This window comes from Pogoniulus pusillus, chromosome 2 (assembly GCF_015220805.1).
Source record: "Pogoniulus pusillus isolate bPogPus1 chromosome 2, bPogPus1.pri, whole genome shotgun sequence".
Classification (NCBI taxonomy): Eukaryota; Metazoa; Chordata; class Aves; order Piciformes; family Lybiidae; genus Pogoniulus; species Pogoniulus pusillus.
This window is the reverse complement of record NC_087265.1, coordinates 41,744,847-41,766,833: the sequence shown is the minus strand read 5'-3', so window position 1 is coordinate 41,766,833 and position 21,987 is coordinate 41,744,847. Positions and strand designations below refer to the sequence as shown.

At 39.9% G+C, this 21,987-nt stretch overlaps 1 protein-coding gene across 2 annotated transcripts in view; it reads right to left on the bottom strand.

Moving 5' to 3' along the window:
- Window positions 1-21,987, bottom strand: part of OLA1 (Obg like ATPase 1) — a 120,458-nt gene that overhangs the window by 39,715 nt on the left and 58,756 nt on the right. For both annotated transcript variants that reach the window (XM_064162445.1, XM_064162436.1), the window contains exons 5-7: window positions 20,732-20,907; window positions 4,650-4,730; window positions 4,242-4,339 (exon numbers count right to left, since the gene is read on the bottom strand). In XM_064162445.1, the coding sequence (XP_064018515.1) occupies window positions 4,242-4,339; window positions 4,650-4,730; window positions 20,732-20,907 (355 nt within the window). The remainder of the gene's footprint in view (window positions 1-4,241; window positions 4,340-4,649; window positions 4,731-20,731; window positions 20,908-21,987) is intronic.

Sequence of the window (21,987 nt, the reverse complement as noted above, 5' to 3'; positions counted from 1 at the left end):
TGGGCAAAAGGTTACATATACCACCTTTCTAAATACAAAAGAGTAGGACACTTGCAGAGAGGTGTCCCATCCCATCAACAGTCAGCTTATTTTGGTCAGCAATGGCTACTGTCACATTTTGAGAAACAATCCATTGAAAACCACGTTAACACAGACTGGAACATACAAGTCTCAATTATGCTAGAGAAAATCATGTTCAAAAAACTCTGTCAAGCCTCAGACAACTTAGTTACAACCCCACAGATGTTAGCAAATCTTTAGCAGCATAATCAGCTCTTTAAATTACAGTCTATACGTAGGATGAAAAAAAATCACTTGCTTAGTCAAAAGATCAACCTATGCAGCTCTGACATACACAGTATTCCTGGTGCTCACTGTAAAGAGTAAGTCCAAATTACTAAAGCAAACAGTATGCCAAGTATGGTCCACTATGCTCGCTCACTAATTAGCTCACTGTATTTCAGAACTGGAATCCATGTTATGACCGACTAAATGCACCCTGTTTAGCAAGGATAAAATGTAAACCTTTAATTAGGTGGAGGGCTGATAAATCTCATGTCCTGGATTTACAGGGCATTCTATGATTCAGAAAGCAATTCTAACTGAAAATTAATAAGCTTATTTACACTCTTTCCACAGTAAAACTGAAATCCACGTGTATCACGTTAAGGTAGTGCTACATCCACACAAAAGCCTCAGGAATTATTTTTCAAAGAGCTTTGTTTAATTATTTCTAAAAGAGCTTCATTTAGAGCACAGCAATATGTAGTAAGAATGGTTTCAGTGGATTCCCTCATACAACATCATGATTACTGTCATCTGATCACAACACAAGTGCGACTAACACAGCTGCCATGTCAGCTTCTCTTCAGGGGCTAGGTCTTAATCATAAATCAACTGAATGACTAATTCAACATTGTTAAAACCAGCAAGTAACTGCTTGGAGCCATTCCAGTTTTTACATCTTTCAAAAGGTCAATATACCTACTCAAACACACAATAGTCCTATCTTTCACTGTGTTTCCTTCTTTTTCTTGGATTGAAAAATAACATGTTAGCACTTCAAGGTAAGTGTGTTTCAACTATTAATTAAAACACTAATTAATTCTGAAAGAGTGACCCATTAAAACAAAGGTGATTTTAGCTTTCCTCTCTACCCACAACTCAAAATCCTCTCCTCTTCCTTTGCTGTTCTAAATGCTTTTATAGTTGTAAAAGTCTTACAAAAACGTTTTACTGCTGAGCATTTCCTACACGAACCTTCCTTTTGTTGCAGCAACATGAATTAAGCTCAGAAATAAACTTTTTCAAGTTGAACAACTAGTCTAAATGTGGCTTGCATTTCAAATATCAACTTCTACCTCTCAAAATGCAAAAAAATTAAAATCAGAAACTAAGTGGCATCTAAGAAGTAAACTATATTCTAATCATTTACATCTGCTTGCACCACACAAATGACAAAAGCCTCCTGTTACCAACCTTCATAGAAAACATTTATTCTGCTCTTAAATATAAAAGCTATGTTGCATAAACAGAGGATTTAAAGCTGTGGCAGAGTGGCTGAATGAAAGAAAATGGCAATCTTCCTGGTTCTAGTAGATGCCTTTCCCTATCACACAATGTTTCCCACTCATAAATACATGACAAATACTTCCTCAATCATTTTTTACGAGCAGGGATGCACAGGGGGTAGTCAATGGCTAGCTTGAGGGAAAATAGGAACAGCAGGAGGCAGAAACTGTACTGAAAATGGCTATGTGGTAAATTCTCTTCTGGAACATCACTCAGCTACCCGGGCTTTGATCTTTCAGCTACAATTACACTGACATCCATGAGATCTGGGTATACTTTTTAAAACAAAATAATTAATTACAATAGAAACAGTTAAACCATTTCATTAGACGATCCCTCAGCTCAAACCTCCCATTTTTTACAAATTAAAAATTGCAATTTATACAAGAATTTGCTTTCAGTTGTGTTTAACTATGTCATCATCACAACTAGTCTCACAAAAAACACAGGGTGACTGGCGACAGCTAAATCACAGACTGGCGTCTCTTAAGTAGTCTGTCTACCATTAGGGTCTGAGAAATGGTATTTACTGTACAATTAGAGCCAGGGAGCTCTACCTGTAATCATCCAAATACAGGTGCGAGGATCTTTTTTAGGAGAGGGAAACCAACTCATCCATTTTCACACAAACTTTCATGTCTGTACTGTTACAGCTAACCTTAGGAAACCTCAACATTTGTACTTCAAAAGTAAGACCTGACAGTAACAGAACAAACACCAATATCCTGACTTTAAAGACTTCCTTGGGTAGGACAACTTTTAATATTTAAAATTGTCATACCCAAAACCCATGCAAATAAGAAAGAAATTGATAAGAAATCATAGAAGCTGGCTGCATATGAAAAGCTTACATCACTATGCTGGTTATCGAGTTTATTCCAAAGTCTGTGTTTTGGCTTGTGATGGTTTGCTATAAAATAGGTTAAATTTTGTTCTTTAATACTAACCCAAAATGTCTTGGATTATCAAAAGGACAGTTTTAGTTGCAGTAATTTCACAGAATTTATTCTAATGATTTATTGGAGTTAACCATCTGACATTAATTATTGTTTTGGCTTCCAGTCTATGAATGTTTATTTTTCAGTTTAAAGCCTTCTCACTCTTTGATATCATATGGAAATGAGAATTTTTAATAGAAAATTGAAACCATGTGCATCTAAGTACTTAATGAAGTACAGGGAGAAACAGAGGGTGTACTTTAGGAGAATTCAGATATTCTGCTTTAGATACTTCTGATTTATTTGGGTGAGTTACATGCATGTATCTGTTCACAAACATCGGTTTGTGTGTTGTCAAAGTAGCTCACAAGGACAGTGTTTAAAGATCTGTTCACAAACATCAGTTTATGTGTTGTCAAAGTAGCTCACAAGGACAGTGTTTAAAGATCTGTTCACAAACATCAGTTTATGTGTTGTCAAAGTATCTCACAAGGACAGTGTTTAAAGATCTGTTCACAAACATCAGTTTATGTGTTGTCAAAGTAGCTCACAAGGACAGTGTTTAAAGATCTGTTCACAAACACTGGTTTATGTGTTGTCAAAGTAGCTCACAAGGACAGTGTTTAAAGATCTGTTCACAAACATCAGTTTATGTGTTGTCAAAGTAGCTCACAAGGACAGTGTTTAAAGATCTGTTCACAAACATCAGTTTATGTGTTGTCAAAGTAGCTCACAAGGACAGTGTTTAAAGATCTGTTCACAAACATCAGTTTATGTGTTGTCAAAGTAGCTCACAAGGACAGTGTTTAAAGATCTGTTCACAAACATCAGTTTATGTGTTGTCAAAGTATCTCACAAGGACAGTGTTTAAAGATCTGTTCACAAACACTGGTTTATGTGTTATCAAAGCAGCTCACAAGAACAGTGTTTAAAGATCTGAATACTAAGAAAAGGTTTGTTATTTGGTTGGGTTTTTAAACTAAATATAGTCCTGTATATTTTTCTTCAATGTATCCTTAACACAGTCTTATTCTCTCCTCCACAAACCAAACATTTATCCCATCTAGAACTTCCAATGATGTGCTAAATGATGTACTCCCCACCATATGTCTACCACGTTAGGACTAGATCTTGATCCAGTTCATCGTATGTCTGATAGTCTGATCACGTACTTCAGTCTTAACACTGATACCAGGAATATCTGACTAAAACCTGCACTGTTCATAGCACTAAAGCCCATCAAACAGGCCTGCAAACCACAAGCAAAGTGCAAGTGGTGGCCAAGAAAGCAAGCACCAAACTGCAAACGGAACAGTACCGTTACCACGTGCAACTTTGCCCTAGTTTGAAAGACTCATAGAGCTTTAGTTCTTTGGAATGAAAAAGATGTTGGTTCAGACAATCAGCATTATATACCATGACAAAAACATGTTTTTATTTAAATCACTACTTCTCAGTCAAATTTATTTGCTGCACAGTTAATGGATTCATATAAAAATATAAGGGAAGCATATTCGTTTCTATCCTGCACTTCCCCTCAGAGGTTTTTCCATACGCACAGTACTCAAGGAGCATGTGAAAAGAAGCACAAGAAGTTACAGAAATGCAACATGAGTTTTTACTCCTAGTTTAATTAATATCTTTGCTGATCTTAAGGCACAATGAATTATTCACCATTGAAAAATATAAACCAGAAACATCAATTTAGATATTTAACCTGAACACACTCACCACTTGTTTTTCTTTCTAATGTAGTCTTTTTCAGAGAGGTTTACCAAGTAGATCATGGGTTTTGAAGTAAAAAACAAATGTTTGTTCAAAACATCAATCTGGAAATGAAAATACAGGAGGAAAAATTAAAAAAAAAAAAAAAAAAAAAAACCAACAGATACAAACCTGAGTTAATTTTATGACCATTTTCCTCATGGCCTATCTGAGAAGGCAACAAAATTAAAGCGCAATACACAGACCACTGCTTAACACGCAACATTTATCAGCTGATAAATGTAGCATTCAGTACACCATCAACAGGACAAACAAACAACCCCAACAACAAAACCAACCAAACCACCTTCAGAAAAAGGCAGTAACAGGTAGCAAAATTAGAAGTCAATTCATGGGATTGTATTTATAGCCTACCTCTTTGTCATTCCAATCATGATAGAAGCGGACAGCTTTCTTTTCATCTATTACCCATGTCTTGATTTTGCACATTACATCCTACGCAAGAGCAAGGAAAAAAAACAAAGTAAAAAACTCAGCTGGATATCAGACCATTCTCTTCCATAAACAATGCCTGTATATATTAAGATTCAAAACTTAACACACAAATTAAAAATTACCTATTACCTTGACAATAACATTTTTACTCTACCAGAAAAAAAAAACAAACCAGAAAACGCTGCTTTATAAGTGACTATCAATTATTAGAGGGATAACAAATCCCATCATTAGGAAGTTAAGTACACAATACTCAAGTATCATCTCTTGCCACCACGAAAATTAGCAGAGCTCATAAAATGTATGTGGAAATCTGTACATTTGAGATTGTTTTTCAAACTCAGTGAGATGAGACATTTCAGCATCCAGCAGGAGAGACCACGTACAATATAAACATGCCATTAAGAAAAGGGAATGGGTGGGAAAAAACAGAGCAAATATCTTTTCTTTTTTTTCTTAAATTGTGAGCAAAAGAAATTGAGCCTATTATTGGTGATCCACCCTTCAAGAAATTAATTCAAATGGCCAAAGCCCTTTTTTATTCCGCATTAATTTTTTGCCAACACCTTCTCCCTCCCCCCCAAAATGAAACCTGCCAAAGCCTCCATTACACAATGGCAAGAGCCTTGCACTGGTGACCTCCAACCAGCTGCATTCACTTTCAGAACATCTCTCTCGGCAGGAAATCTAAAGGCCTTTTAGTTAGCAAGCTAGTGTGCATTCAGAAGGAGTAACTGCAGGAAGAGCCCAATGTGCTTTGTTTCTCTGGCCTTTCTTCACAGAAAGATTAATCATCTGTGAAATGGAAACGGCAAACAGCAAGTGACACAAACTGAACCCTTCAAGCCTTTCCTCATCAGTTTTGTGGTTGTGAATCCGAAAGCTGCGTGTGGCACGGTTCTCCTTACAGGCAGGTGTTAATAAAAGGCTCTTGGGTCTGAAAGGTCAAACTCTGCTCTTCTAGGAGTAGTACATTTTAGAGTCGCCTATTTTTTGTTGTAGATAATTTATTATCATGCTTTAAATAATGCATGTTTTAGGTTAGAATTGATGCAACTGAGAATTAAGATCTTTAAAATGCAAGGAAATATTCCCTCAACAGTTGAGCACACAACATTTTTTGTGTGCTTAATGCTATGTGGCTGAAGCACATTTATAAACAACCACAAATAACATGAGTATTTACTACAGTCTTTTCTAGTCTTGTAGTTGCTTGGGGGTGGGGGGGGGGGGAAGAAAAGAAAAAGCTCCTCTAAATCTTCAGATCCTGATTTGAAACCCTCCAGGAACAGGACTCCCCACAGATTTTAACAAGGAAGGGGCAAGCTAAAACTTTTAATGAAATCTAACATGTTCTGCCTAAGAATAATCACTTTTACTCTCCTATAACTGAATTTCACTCATAAATGTTTAAAAGTGGCTAATATAACACCATTTCCTACAAGGAGAAGATCAAAGTGCTATATTACAAATGCATTATGATTAAAAAAGCACTGTGCAGCTTTGCTATTAACTGTTCTTTAAACCCTAAAAGGCTTCCCATAGATCTCACTTGGCACTGCATATACAACCTTTGACAAGTAATGTAGACCATTTTTATTCATTGCCTAAAATTGTAGGCAATTATGTGCGTCACACTGGCCACCTGCAAATTCTGAATGCCTGCTCCAGTTGTCAGAGCAAAAAACTAATGTCGGAGGGGATTAATCTAGGGGGAGAGAGTCCTCTTTAATGGCTCCAGCAGGTGAAATGGCCCAGCTGGTTACTATGATGAGTGGCCAGAACAGCTTATGTAGAGACATGCAACAAGATTACACATGAAGAAGAAAACAGTGGTACCATCTTATCTTTAACCCTATGTGCTTTTTGATTTTTTTAATTGATCCGTACAAACAAGATAAGGGAAGCAATTCTACCAACAGGTACTTTTCATCTAAGATCTTTATCTTTGGCTTTTGATTAAATAGATAAATAAGAATCAAAGCAATCTCCAAAATTCCTGTTCAGCAGTGAAGGAATTCTGATTGCACACCACTTCAGGTTTAATACCGGTTTTGAAGGTACCTACACCAGGTCACTTTCAGCATTACAGCTTCCCCAACAACAACAATGCATTATTGCATGTAAATTTGAGTTGATTAAAAATGGAGAGGAAAAACGTTACATCACAAGCTAAAGCCAATCTTTTAGGCTTAAGTAGCAATGAAACTGTTTTCAGTCACACCATATGGGCAGCTACAGAACACACAACATCAAGGGAATTCCAAGTATCAACATAGCAAATGAAGTTTGTTCTTTCTAAAGCACACAGTTGCCAACCAGGACTCTTCCACACTTGCTACCTATGGTGACACATCTAAACCCATTTTGACCAGACAATTTTCAGAGTTCTCATTTAGGTACCTGTTAGCAATTGCTGTTCTGCAAGAGCAATGCATGGCTAACAGCCAGAGGGAAGGCTGGCCAACAACTGGATATACTAGGGAGAACAGGCAGCTTGTACATTTGCAATTTTATGCAGGTTTTATAGAGAAGGAGACAAAGTGTTTGAAGATTTCCTTAAAGATGGAAACTTAAAAGCCCATGCAGCATTTGTGTTTGAGGCCTGTGAGGCAGGAAAACAGAAAATAATTATTCAAAGTCAAATTTTCTGATGGACTATCAGGGCACTTTGAAGAATGTAAAACAAAGGATGAATGACAAAACAACAAAAAAAATAGAGGGGAAGATGAACTCAAATTGCCCTGCATCAGTGTCCCGTTTAAATGAGATTTAAGATGACCCCTTAACAAGAAATTATTAAATACTAGATGATCCCTTAACAAGAAATTATTAAATAGTAATGACAATATTAAAACAAGTAACTATTTCCACATATTCCTTTTTCACTCTCCTAACTCAATACTCTAAACCACACAAAATGCAGAAAGCACATTTCCAGTTAGATCTCATGCAACACCATTTTTAGTTTTATTGATTGCTTCTTCTAGGCCAGATGAAAGAGCATGAACTGATCTTTTTATCTTCACTGGCACTGTAAGTCATTTAAATGCACTTATTCACTACTGTAGTCAACTCCGAGATGCTTATTAACAGGCTGCAGAGCAATGATCCACTTTGTTTCATTAGATTTGGCCTTCCCAGTTGCACACTTCCAAGGTCCATCTGTCACAAGTACAACCATCCACTACTGCTTGTTTGATGAGTATTCTGGTTGTTTTTCAGCCAGCAACATTTTAACAAGTATCAATCAAAAAGCCACCAAAATCCCCTCCAAAATCCAATTTACTTCTGGTTGTCAATACACATGACACACAGCAAACTTCACGAACATCATATACTACTGTATTAAACATCAGCTCACTTCTGACTACATCCTTGGCAATACACTCAGCACACAGAATCATAGAATCAACCAGGTTGGAAGAGACCTCCAAGATCATCCAGTCCAACCTAGCACCCGGCCCTAACCAATCAACTAGACCATGGCACTAAGTGCCTCAGCCAGGCTTTTCTTGAAGACCCTCAGGGATGGTGCCTCCACCACCTCCCTGGGCAGCCCATTCCAATGGGAAATCACTCTCTCTGTGAAGAACTTCTTCCTAATATCCAGCCTATACCTACCCTGGCACAACTTGAGACTGTAAATACTGAGTATATTTAGCCATATGCATGCACAGATCCTGCTCTCCTTTTCCATAGGTGGAAAGTAGTCAATCCATAAATGCTGAGTAGCAATGTTTTGTTCAAGTCCCAACAGTATAAACTACTATAAATACATTAAAGTTGCATTCAGGAGATTTGTCAAGACGTGCTCACGAGACACTGTGTGTAGAAAAATGTGCACACATTAATAAACTCTCTGGATGGATGATAGTAATAAGATGTGCCGATGCCAAATTCCTCGTACAGCGTGAGGGACTAAACTGAAGCTTGGAAAACTCACTTGCCTACTTGGCATCAGACAACTGTGCCTTTTTTGTTGTAAATTAGCAGGGCATGTAATTAAATTCCGCAAATTTAATAGAGAAGTAAGCAGTTGTGAGGATTATCACTTCACACTTCAAAGTGCAAGTGAATTTTCTATGATCCTGCAGGGAGTGCAAAAGTCTCTGCTACTACAAAGAGTAACTGTGAGTACAGGAGGTCTCCCTTCCCCTGCCCCTCAAAGGGAGTTGTTTCAGGGAAGTATGGAGCGTTTCTCCTCACCTTATTCATTCATAGATTCCCTCCAAAACTTCTAGATGTAGTAACAAACCAGTTAACACTTTGAAAACAGTTAAATGCTTTTTATTAAAGCATTTCAGTTGTCAAAAATCCTATCACTGCTCTGCTCCTCAGAAAACATTACCTGTAGCTCTTAGCTACTCTCATTTCGTGCAGAAGTCCAACAGCACAGCACACCCAAAATGAAGCTGTAAGTGTATAATTAATATACTCAGACTTCCCTAAGGTAGCTATCTGGCTGAGTAACAAGGTCTGTAATTAAAAAAACACTGCATTATACTAAATGGAGTCAACACCACCTAACCAGTAGTTTCAGAATGTAACTGTAAATAAGAAAAATCCAGTGTGTTCCTGGTGGCACAATTTGCATTTTGCTAGTTATCTTCTTCCATCAACAGCCTTAAAAACATCACCTTCACGACAGATTCTGAGAACAGTACATTTAACAACACAAATCGTGTGTGTGGTGACTAGAACTGCTAGACAGATTCAGTGAGAGCAAACGTTCTCCAATACCATAAATGGACCTGATGAAGAGAGTCTTAGAGGAGAGCCACAAAAATAGGCTGATCCCTCAGGGATCAGTGCTGGGCCCTATCCTCTTTAACATCTTCATAGATGATCTGGATGAGGGCATGGAGTCAGTCATCAGCAAGTTTGCAGATGACACTAAGCTGGGGGCAGATGTGGCTGGGTTGGAGGGCAGAAGGGCTCTGCAGTGGGACCTTGACCGCCTGGACAGATGGGCAGAGTCCAATGGGATGGGGTTCAATAGCTCCAAGTGCAGGGTGCTGCACTTTGGCCACAACAACCCCATGCAGAGATACAGGCTGGGGTCGGAGTGGCTGGAGAGCAGCCAGACAGAGAGGGATCTGGGGGTACTGATTGATACCCGCCTGAACATGAGCCAGCAGTGTGCCCAGGTGGCCAAGAGAGCCAGTGGCATCCTGGCCTGCATCAGGAATGGTGTGGTCAGCAGGAGCAGGGAGGTCATTCTGCCCCTTTACTCTGCACTGGTTAGACCACACCTTGAGTCCTGTGTTCAGTTCTGGGCCCCTCAGTTTAGGAGGGACATTGAGATGCTTGAGCGTGTCCAGAGAAGGGCGACGAGGCTGGGGAGAGGCCTTGAGCACAGCCCTACGAGGAGAGGCTGAGGGAGCTGGGATTGGTTAGCCTGGAGAAGAGGAGGCTCAGGGGTGACCTTATTGCTGTCTATAACTACCTGAGGGGTGGTTGTGGCCAGGAGGAGGTTGCTCTCTTCTCTCAGGTGGCCAGCACCAGAACGAGAGGACACAGCCTCAGGCTGTGCCAGGGGAGATTTAGGCTTGAAGTGAGGAGAAAGTTCTTCACTGAGAGAGTCATTGGACACTGGAATGGGCTGCCCGGGGAGGTGGTGGAGTCGCTGTCCCTGGGGCTGTTCAAGGCAAGGTTGGACGTGGCACTTGGTGCCATGGTCTGGCCTTGAGCTCTGTGGTAAAGGGTTGGACTTGATGATCTGTGAGGTCTCTTCCAACCCTGATGATACTGTGATATAGAGCATCTCTTGTACAAAGGCAGGGGAAGCTGAGGTTGCTGGGGTTGTTCAATTTGAAGAGAAGGCTGTAGGAAGACCTTATAATAGTGGACTTCCAGAAAGCTGACAAGAAAGGTGGGGAAGGACTATTAACAAAGGCTTGTATTAATAGGATAAGGGGCAATGGCTTTAAACTAGAAAATGATAGGTTTAGATCAGACATTAGGAAGAAGATTTTTACTGTGAGGGTGGTGGAATACTGGAACAGGTTGCCTAGGGATGTGATGCAGGTCTCATTCCTGGAGACATACAAGGTCAGGCTTGATGAGACTCTGAGCAACCTGATGCATAGTTGGAGATGTCTACACTTACTGCAGGATAATTGGACTGAATGACCTCTAGAGGTCCCTTCCAACACACTGCATTCTATGATTCTATGAAATACAGACCAAAGCTGCATCTTATTTCTAAAGAGCCAAAGTACTAATCCCTGGCACAGCTTATTAAAGTTACAGTAATTAAGCTAGAAAAAAGGTTAGCTTTTTCCCCATAAAAGATACATTCTCTTTTAGCCATATTGTAAGAAAGTGAGATATGCAGGAGATTAATCTACTTCAGTAGTATTCCATCTGGTCTCCAGAATAGAGAGAGAACTATGTTGTTGGAGGGAAAGAGTAGTAGTAGCCCAGGAAGGTTGTGGATGCTCCCTCCCTGGAGGTGCTCAAGGCCAGGTTGGACGAGGCCTTGAGCAACCTGTTCTAGCGGGAGGTGTTCCCTGCCTATGGCGTGGGGTTGGAACTGGATGATCTGTGAAGTCACTTCCAATCTAAACCATTCTATAACGAGTTAAACTGTGCTGCAGCAAACCCAATTCCTTGTGTGCACACCAATTTCCTTGTTAATGTATCGTGTAGGGTCTGCATCCTGCCCAGTTCTTCCTTTCATGGCTTTCCTGCGTATTTTTTCAGTTCCATTTAGCAGAGCCTCAGCTTTCTGCTTTCCTTGAAGGTTTTCTAGCAATTTAAAGGAGACTGAAGTAAGAAAATAAGAATTTATTGTAAAAACAATGTTTGGAATCAGAGGCATTTCTAAAGAACAACTAAGACAAATTTTGCATCTTTTTGTAGACAGTCAAGAGTTGCTCTTCCAGTTGTGTTAAGTGCTTAAGCTGTACCAGCTGGGTGCATTGAAGAGAGCAAGTCAGGCACTGCATCAGCTAAAGTGACAATGAGCTCCTCTGTGGTACAAAACAATGTCTAATTTCTTACAATTCCCTTGCTCACTGACTTTAATAAAAATACAATGGGAGAAGTAATGGATTTAGGACAAGTGCATTATCTTTTCTTCTATTCAATACTTTCTAAATAGAGCCAGTACAAGCTGTACATGGTATCAGATTTACTCAGAGCTAGATGCTAATAGTGTTTACGAATCTCACCAAGTACCTTCACCTAAAACATCCTCCAGGTATTCCAGGCAACATAACTCATGCCAACAATCCTCAAATTCTCCTGCATGGGTTGTCCTTTAGAGTACCAAAGGGTTATACATAAAATGATTCAGTCATTTGTAGCTTCTCAAAAAAGAAAGCAGACAAGAATACAGAAAGCAATCTATCCACAAGTGATTATTTCTGGTAGTTCAGGCACTCAGAACAGGGAAATTGCACTGAGAAGTGCAAATATAAAACATTTACCATTGAGTTCCACTAAGCTTTTCTTAATGCATTAGTCTACATACTCTTACTTCCAAATAAATCTCATGTGAAAATGTATTTTTTCTAGATGTGAATGAAGCCAACTGAAGAAGATGTCTTTGTCAGTATACAACTATTGGTATCTATCTGGACTAGTGTAACGTATGTGATGTTGTCCCATATGACATCCAGGTCACCACATGGCAAAAGCGTCGACCTTGAGGGGTGGATCACTCAATGGATAAAGAACTGTCGGGACAGCTACACTCAGAGTTGTGGTCAACAGCTCATTGCCCAAATGAGTGAAAAGTGGTGTCCTCAGGGCTCGGTACTGGGACCAGCATCATTTAACACCTTTGTCAGCAATACAAGCAGTGGGATTGAGTGCACCTTCTGCAGGTTTGCAGGTGACACCAAGTTGTGTGGTCCAGTTGACATGCTGGAAGGCATGGATGCCATCCTAGTGGGAGTTGCACAGGCTTGACAGGTGGGGCCAAGCTAACCTCACGAAGTTCAACAAGGGCAAGTGGAAGGTCTTATACTTGGGGACCGGGGCAATCCCAATCGCGAATACAGGCTGGGCAAGGAGTGGGTCGAGAGCAGTCTCAAGAAGAAGGACTTTGGGGTGTCAGTTGATGAAAACTCAACATGCACAAGCAATGTGTGCTTGCAGCCCAGAATGCCAACTCTGTTCTGGGCTGTACCAAAAGACATTTGATCAGCAGGATGAGAGAAGAGATTCTGTCCCCCTACTCTGCTGTGATGAGACCCCATCTGGAGTACTGCATCTAGTTCTGGTGCCCCTAGCAGAAGAGGGGCATGAAACTGCTGGAGTGGATCCAGAGGAGGCCCACAAAGATGATCAGAAGGGCTGGAGAACCTCACCTACAGGGACAGGCTGCAAGAGTTGCACTCTTCAGTCTGGAGAAGGGAAGGCTTTGGAGAGACCTAATAGCAGCCTTCCAGCATCTGAAGGGGGCCTACAAGAAAGCCAGGAAGGGACTTTTTACAAGGGCTTGTTGTGAGAGGACAAGAAGGAATGCATTGAAGCCTGAGGAGAGTAGATTTAGACTGGGTATTAGAAAGAAATTCTCTACAGCAAGAATGAGGAGACATTGGAACAGGTTGCCCAAGCCATCTGTGGATGCCTCCTCCCTGGAAGTGTTCAAGGCCAGGCTGGATGAGACCCTGAGCAACCTGGTCTACTGCAAGGTGCCTCTGCTCACAGCAGTAACTTTGGACCTAGATGATCTTTAAAAGTCCCTTTCACCTAAACCACTCTATGAATCTATTATTATATGGAGCTATTTTGGCATATATGTATACTATTCAAAAACTACACCATGGCTTGGATTTAGACATATTCAGACAGCCATGATTTATGAAAGTAATTAATTTAATCCAGTGTTCAAATCCATACAGGAAAAAAAATCAGCCTTGACAGATAATATCAAAAGAACCCCAAATGTGTATTTACACATAACATACTTCTACGTTAAGCTTTACTACTGATTAATTCACAAACATCTGCCATTAATATTTTCCTGTTACATTCAAAATGTTCTCCAGAATGAACTTTAATTTCCTCTAAATACCACATTAAGCACAGTAAATGGTCCACTAAAGATTTTATGCATAATTATATGCATTAAAAATATAAATATTTTCTCAATTCCCTCTGATTTAACATCTAAGTTACTAATTGTAACTGCCACCAGCAGAAAATACATCAACAGTGTATGCATACACGGCTGCTTTCCTTACATCTCCAGTGGAACAAATTGGCCTCAAACTCTCCTCACAAAAGGAGACCAAAGAAAATGGGGGCTGGGGGGAAATGGCAAAGCAAAAAAAAACCCCAAAACAACATAAAAAACCCACCACATCAATCCATTGCTGTATTTATCTTCAATTTGGAATGAAAGAAAAGGTGCATATTCCCAGCTGACATCATCAGTTAAAGGAAATAAGAGTTGAGCCATCCATGAGAACTCTGGCAAGCACTTGCAGCACAAGGTCAGCAAATTCGCCTCAGCACCATACTATTTATCAGAATATTGCAGGAAGGAAAGATTTTCACCTTGTTTTCACCTAGTATATATTGGTAATGAGAAGAAACTGAATGTATCAGCTCACTGCTGTTTGTGAACTATCTCCCACACTGCATCAGTAATTTTAAATGAACAAGAATCCTTTTTCAAACCATTACTGTATTATCAGGACAAGACTAAGACATTAAATAGAAGGGAGGAGAAAGGAAGGGATTAAAGCTACCTGAAGTATCAAGTAGGCTTTCTACTTTTACATATATGCTGACTGACATACTCTATGCCTATGTCACCATACCAAGTATTAGATCACAGTATCACAGTATCATCAGGGTTGGAAGAGACCTCATAGATCATCGAGTCCAACCCTTTACCACAGAGCTCAAGGCTAGACCATGGCACCAAGTGCCACGTCCAACCTTGCCTTGAAGTGCCCCAGGGACGGCGACTCCACCACCTCCCCAGGCAGCCCATTCCAGTGTCCAATGACTCTCTCAGTGAAGAACTTTCTCCTCACCTCCAGCCTAAATCTCCCCTGGCGTAGCTTGAGGCTGTGTCCTCTTGTTCTGGTGCTGGCCACCTGAGAGAAGAGAGCAACCTCGTCCTTGCCACAACCACCCCTCAGGTAGTTGTAGACAGCAATAAGGTCACCCCTGAGCCTCCTCTTCTCCAGGCTAAACAATCCCAGCTCCCTCAGCCTCTCCTCATAGGGCTTGTGCTCAAGGCCTCTCCCCAGCCTCGTTGCCCTTCTCTGGACACGCTCAAGCATCTCAGCATCCCTTTTAAACTGCCCACCACAGTAACAAAATTAGGCTGGATGCCTCACTTCTAAGTTAAATATGCACCACAGGGTTCTGGTACCATTACTTTAAAGAAGGAATGCATGACTGTTCTTTTCATGATTGTCATTGCTTTTGCTCCGATAAAAAATGCCTACCATGTGAAAAACTGATCTCATTTTTAAATTGACAGACTTTTAACAGAATTTGGGTGTTTCACAGTGTGATGGTTTGGGTGTTCCCTGCCCTCCCACACTTTGGAAATCACCCAGACTAGACTCAGTCAGCTCTGGAAATATGAATGAAGCTTATATTTACAGCTAGCACAATATACAAGCAGATATTTACAGTATATGCAGTTATAGACAGAAATATACAAGGTGAAATGTAATAGAGAAACACAACTCCCCTCCCAGAAACCTGAGTCCCCAGGAGGGGCTCTCAAACACCCCTGCACCTTCCCTCTACCCCTCTCAACCTTACCCCAGTCCCAAGGTTTGGCCAGAGGTTAAGAAGCAAAGTGGGTTAGCCCAAATGGAAGGTGAGGTCAGAGAGCAAGATGTTGCTCAGCCAGCAGCCCAAGCAAGAGTGAGACAAAAAATGGCAAGAGTGTTATCTAACGTTTTTCTTTCTTCTTCCCATACATCTCAGCTAGATGGTGAGGGAAGTAGACATCACCATTGTTTTCCTTTCACAGCCTGTAATCTAGTTCTTCTCACCAAAACATTCTAGCCTGCTTCAAACTAGCATACACAGGACTTGTAAAAGCACTGCTTCCAGTTGAAAACTGCAAGTTCAAATGAAGTGAACATTGATCCTGACCTACTGTAAGAGCTACCTTTCAACACAAAATTGGAAGCTTGAGCACTGTAGACATTGATACTGACCTGGAGATTTTGTCTTTATATTGCCAGCATCAATAACTTGTGTGAACTCCACTATAAATAATATTCTCGTGGTCAGATCTATAGATCACAATACCATTGCCACTAAGAATTATTCTGTGCTGGAATTCAAGATTAGGTGCACTAACCAAGAGCTGAAGGAATAGCTGTCTACTGCAGAGGGTCAGTCTCTAAGAGCAAGAACTGAATCACATAGGAAAGGTAATAGAGAATAATTCTGCAATAACATTCCCTTAACTATACTGCATTGTATTAACTTCAAGACATCTGTCCCCATGACAAAACCCTGTAAATTAAAAATTGCATTTTTAAGCAAGTTCTGAAGTTTGTACATTTTCATCTATAAATCCACACATTGAATATTACATTGAAAGGTACAGCTACACAAAATGATATATGAATAATGAACTGATAGTTAAATCTAACTTAGTATCTTTTTCATGTCTCTGCAGATACCACAACCAGATTTAAAGCATAAAATTCAAATTACTGATTACTTTCTGAAACTTCATTCATGCTATTTTCATGCATGCAAATAACAGAAGTATTTTTAGTCTATGATGTCTCTTCAGAAGGTGATAGTCAAAATAATACTTAAGAGGCACACTGAGTCTGAAAGAATAGTACCCTTAAATAAGAGCAAAGAGCCACTGCCAAGAAGGCAATGGGAACACTTGCAAAACAGAAGACTGTACATGAAAAGCCTGTGTCAACATTACATGCTGCTGATCTTGGACTATATTGTGTCATTGATTTGTAAGTAGAACTTGAAAATTATTTCATTGATGTCTCTTTAACAGCAATTGGCTACCTTATTTCTGCTGACAAGGGATTGAGAAATCAATTCTTTGAGAGACAGGGCAAACAGTTAACACTGTATTCAACTGCAAAGACAGGTCACTGCACAAAGGTGAACTTACCAACTCTACACAATGTGGGTTTATGCCAAGAAAAAATTATAATTAACAAGTTAGAAGACAGGTGTGAGAAGGTGAGCAAGCAAATAGAAATCTCAGATTTAAAAGCTATTAACTGATACAGACAGATTTTTTTTTTCCTCCCTCTAAACCTTTTGGACATTTCAGACTATTGAGTTAGAGTTATGAAGACTTACTGATAAAGGGAAACCTCTAAACCAGACAATTCATATTAATGAAATAGGAAGAATGACTTCTACTTTCAATTAGGTTCCATGAAACACACAATGAAATCCCCTTTGATGCCTCATGAGCCACAGGGAGATTACAGCTTCTCTGAAGTCAGGAACTTTTTCATACTGAGGTTATTTGTTATATTCAACAAACTAGCAAAGGAAAAACATACTTGACTAAGACAAATATTACTACTTTTCTTTCCTCACCATTTTCTTCTTTCCCTAACTTTATATAGTGTTCTTCCTCAAGAGATGTCAAAGCACTCTCTAGAAATGCAGAAACAAACAAAAAGTTCAATTCAACTGCTAGATGTTTTTGTTCAGCAGGCCAGTGAAAGGACTGAAAGTGATATAGGTAAGAAAGTTTGTAACATCTTTATCTGAATGAATGGCACAACTTTCACATATGTCAACCAATTAAAAACTCCTGAAATTCTCAAGTGTCTTTACCTTAAATTACTCTCAAAAGGATGGGAAAAAGGAAAACAGTGAAACAGAGAACAACTAAAATTTAAACTTTGTGCATTAAAAATGAAACAACAAAACAAACCAATCCCACACACACCAAAACACACACACACATACCAAGTTCGTTTCTTTATAACCTCCTTGTTTTACTGAAACAAAAAATGACTGGTACCACTCAAAGCAATAACAAGAGCCACGTGTTACAGACCTCTGCTATGGAAAGAATATTAGCAATGGCTATGCATTACAACAGTAAGTAACTTTTCCCTTTTAAAGCTGAGAACTCCCCTACCAGCCCCTTCCTCTCTCCTCCTACACCTTTTTTGAAGGCAACCTGTTTGAAAAGAAAAACAGAAACAAAAAAATATGATTCCAGTCTATGCTGTCTCTTAATGACTTTTCTGTATTGGAAAAAGAAAGCCTTGAATAGCAGCAGCAAATTGCTTAACACTGCAAATTGTACTGGAGAAGAAACTATTACAAGAGGGATGTGGACATGCTGGAGCATGTCCAGAGAAGGGCCATGAGGATGATCAGAGGGCTGGAGCAGCTCTCCTCTGAGGACAGACTGAAAGAGTTGGGGCTGTTCAGTCTGCAGAAGAGGAGGCTCTGAGGTGATCTTCTTGTGGCCTTCCAGTATCTGAAGGGGGCCTACAAAAATGCTGGTGAGGGATTTTTTAGGCTATCAGGTAGGGACAGGACTAGGGAGAATGGAGCAAAGCTGGAGGTGAGGAGATTCAGACTGGAGGTGAGGAGGAAGTTGTTCAGCATGAGAGTGGTGAGACCTTGGAATGGGCTGCCCAGGGAGGTGGTTGAGGTCAGGTCAGATGAGGCTGTGGGCAGCCTGCTCTAGGGTAGGATGCTCCTGCTCATGGCAAGGGGGTTGGAACTAGATGATCCTTGTGGTCCCTTCCAACCCTAACTGATTCCAAAGCTTTCTATGATTCCCTTAACTACCTCTGCCCAACAAGATAACTGCAAAATGCAACAGACTTGGGAAGCATGGAATGATCAAATGGCTAAAATACACTCCTATTATTTGGCTACTACTTTAGGAAGGCATAATCTTTATGTGCATTTTTTTTTGACAGTCCTGCATGGTTTCTCTCCTTGACCCATAAATAATTTACCTCAAATATGTAGTATTCTATATAAATGCAACCACAGGCCTTCTCTGAAACAGAATACACACTAAAGTAAAAGAGACAAGTAAACTATAGAGGACTACCTCGCAAGCCAGTGGCTGAACATCTAAACAAACACATCTTGTGGCTAGATAAGACCAAGAATTGCTATTGCCATCTTACAACTACACAAATGTATTTGCATAAGATGTGCGACTAAGCCTAGAGATTGATTTACCAGGAAAAGAAAAACCAACAGGCAAAGCTTTTGCCAGCCTTTACCATCGAAAAAAAAAAGGCTATTTTATTAACATATACTGTCTACTTTATAATGCAAGTCACAAAAGAAGACAAGCAAGGGGATTCAAAAAAAATCAGCCAGACTCACAGACATATTGTCCCGCAGCACTTCCCTGAAGAGATTCCCTAGGGGCTCTAATTCCTATATGCAGCCTTTGTCTTAAGGGGAGCATTAATTTGCACTTCCCCCATTCTCTTCAGCCAGCCTTTTCCACGAAACAAAGGAATTCCATGCCTCTGAAACCTCTAGACCGTTGTTGACAAACTCAGCTGAGACTGGTCAAGTGTAACAGTTGTTATTGAGAACAGAACTAGTGGACTAACACGACTTCAAGAACCTGGCACTTCCTGTGCATGTGTGCACAGAGAGAATAGAACCCCCCAAGCAATGACAGGAAGCATAAAGCACAAACACAAAATGACAAACTTTGCTGAGTGAACTACAGATTAAGTAATACTTAGGAGGGAAGAGGCAAAGAGAAGGATGAGAAACTGAAGCTCAGAAAAAGAGAAAGCAGGGAGAAAATGGTGTACTTGCTTTTAATTGTTAAGGATAAATAGTCTATTTCCACACTGATACACTGCTGTAATAATTAGCTTTGTATACTACATGAAGAATTTAATAGAAGATTAATGAAATAAAGAAAAATTAGCAACAAGACTACTGTAGCAGACTCAAAAGACAAACAGCAGTAAAATAATCATTTACAAAAATATCCTTTCAAGTTAATATTAGGCATTTCTAATTTAAAAAGAAACACTACTACTTTTACCCTGTGATAATTATGCTCATTTAAATAGCTTTCCATTATGTTTTGGAATTAATTTCAACTGTGCATTTTTTTGCTTAACATGCATTAAAAGACAAAAAAATGCAACCACATCAAGAAAATACATTCACTTGGTGGCTACAGGAATGCTAAGATTGACATGAGACTTCACATGTGGCATGACTAACTCAGAGGTAACTGCAAGACTTTGAATTACAACCAGACATGGATCTAAGTTTAATAATACATTGACAATTCTCATATAAAGTTGTGTCAGCAAGAGAATAACAGTTACATAGAATCATAGAATCAACCAGGTTGGAAGAGACTTCCAAGATTATCCAGGCCAACCTATCACCCAGTCCTAACCAATCAACTAGACCATGGCACTAAGTGCCTCAGCCAGGCTTTGCTTGAACACCTTCAAGGACGGTGACTCCACCACCTCCCTGGGCAGCCCATTCCAATGGGAAATCACTCTCTCTGTGAAGAACTTCTTCCTAATATCCAGCCTATACCTACCCTGGCACAACTTGAGACTGTGTCCCCTTGTTCTATTGCTGGTTGCCTGGCAGAAGAGACCAACCCCCACCTGGCTACAGCCTCCCTTCAGGTAGTTGTAGATAGTAATAAGATCACCCCTGAGCCTCCTCTTCTCCAGGCTAAACAGGCCCAGCTCCCTCAACCTCTCCTCAGGATTTGTGCTCCAGGCCCCTCACCAGCTTCATTGCCCTTCTCTGGACATGTTCCAGCACCTTAGCATCTTTCTTGAATTGAGGGGCCCAGGGTTAGGCCATGTCCAAACTACAATTAGCTTTATCAGTGAAATCTTACTCAACACAGCTAATAATTAATTTTAATAATTTCTCAACTCAATAATCACTTTAATATACTCAATAATATACTTGAACAGTGTTTCGTATTATACATGTGGAAGACCAACAGCAAATCCCAGCAACACAAAAATTTCACTTCCATAGAGTACTTAATGACCTACTTTCAGATGTCATCTACTTACATATTCAGGTTTTAATTTCTTGTCTCCTCCTCTTACAGCTACTTTTTCAAGCTTGTCTATACTCTGCATGATAAGCTCCTCGTCTTTAAGTCTGAGTTCCTCGTGTATTATTTCAATGTCACGAACAGGGTCTACACTTCCTTCAACGTGAGTGATATCATCATCTTCAAACGCTCCTAGAACAAAAGAACACTTAAATTACATATAAAGCTTGAAAGACAGATAAGCAGTCACACCGTACTACTAAGAAGCACAAGGGTTTACCAGGTGAAGTCAGTAGTCTGTCATAGTGCCCGTATGCATGTGCCACAGGCAGTATTTCCTACCATACTGGTTTAGTCTGTTGATTTACTCATCCATTCCAGAATTCAGAGCTTTACATGGATACAAACAAAGTGTAGCACTTCGGGATTTCAGTAAAGCACTTAGCACATCCTTAAGTTTCCCCTAAGGAGAGCCAGGCTAGAGTTCTTTCCTGAAAAGAGGTACCACTGTAATTAACAGTATCTAACCTAGCAGCAGCAAACACAGAAGCTAAATTGAACATCGCAGAGCATTTTAATACAGGCAGCAGTGATTGAAAGCCTCGTGGAAAGAAAAATCTTACAAATTACCCTGGCCATGCAATTCTATGCAGCAAGGGGAAAAAAAAGAAGTTAGAGACAAAGAATTCTGAAGTTCTGAATGACTCTTGGTGTTTCCATGGGAAACGGGGATTAGAAAAAAAGGCCTGAAATCATCTGGCAGACCTTGTCCCTGTTTCAATCTACTTTATCACTGTGGTTCTGACGGTGATTAGATAATGAACCACTCAGACACACAATTTACACAGCAGCTAATTTCATCGGCCTGATTTGAGGGTATGGTTTTTAGGGGGCCATCAAAGAAGCAGATGAAGGTGCATTTGTCATATGTGAGTGACAACCATTCACACTATCTGAACAAAATGGTGCTGGCCCTTATTAAGAACACATGCTATTATCACATATTTAAAGTGCAGTCGAAGCCATAATTTCAAATTGCCAACTGGAAACATAAGGGTAAAACAACCAGATATTACTGAAGCATGTGTGCTGACTTCATGCCCTTCTGAAGACAATCTGGCAACATAATTCAACTAGGATTTAAATGATCAGATAAGCAGCATCACAAAAAAAAAAGCCAAACCCTCACATCCAAAAAAAACCCAATACATATAAAAAAACATTTAAAAGAGTTTATTACTTATTCCTCAACCAATTTTCAGAGTATTTGCA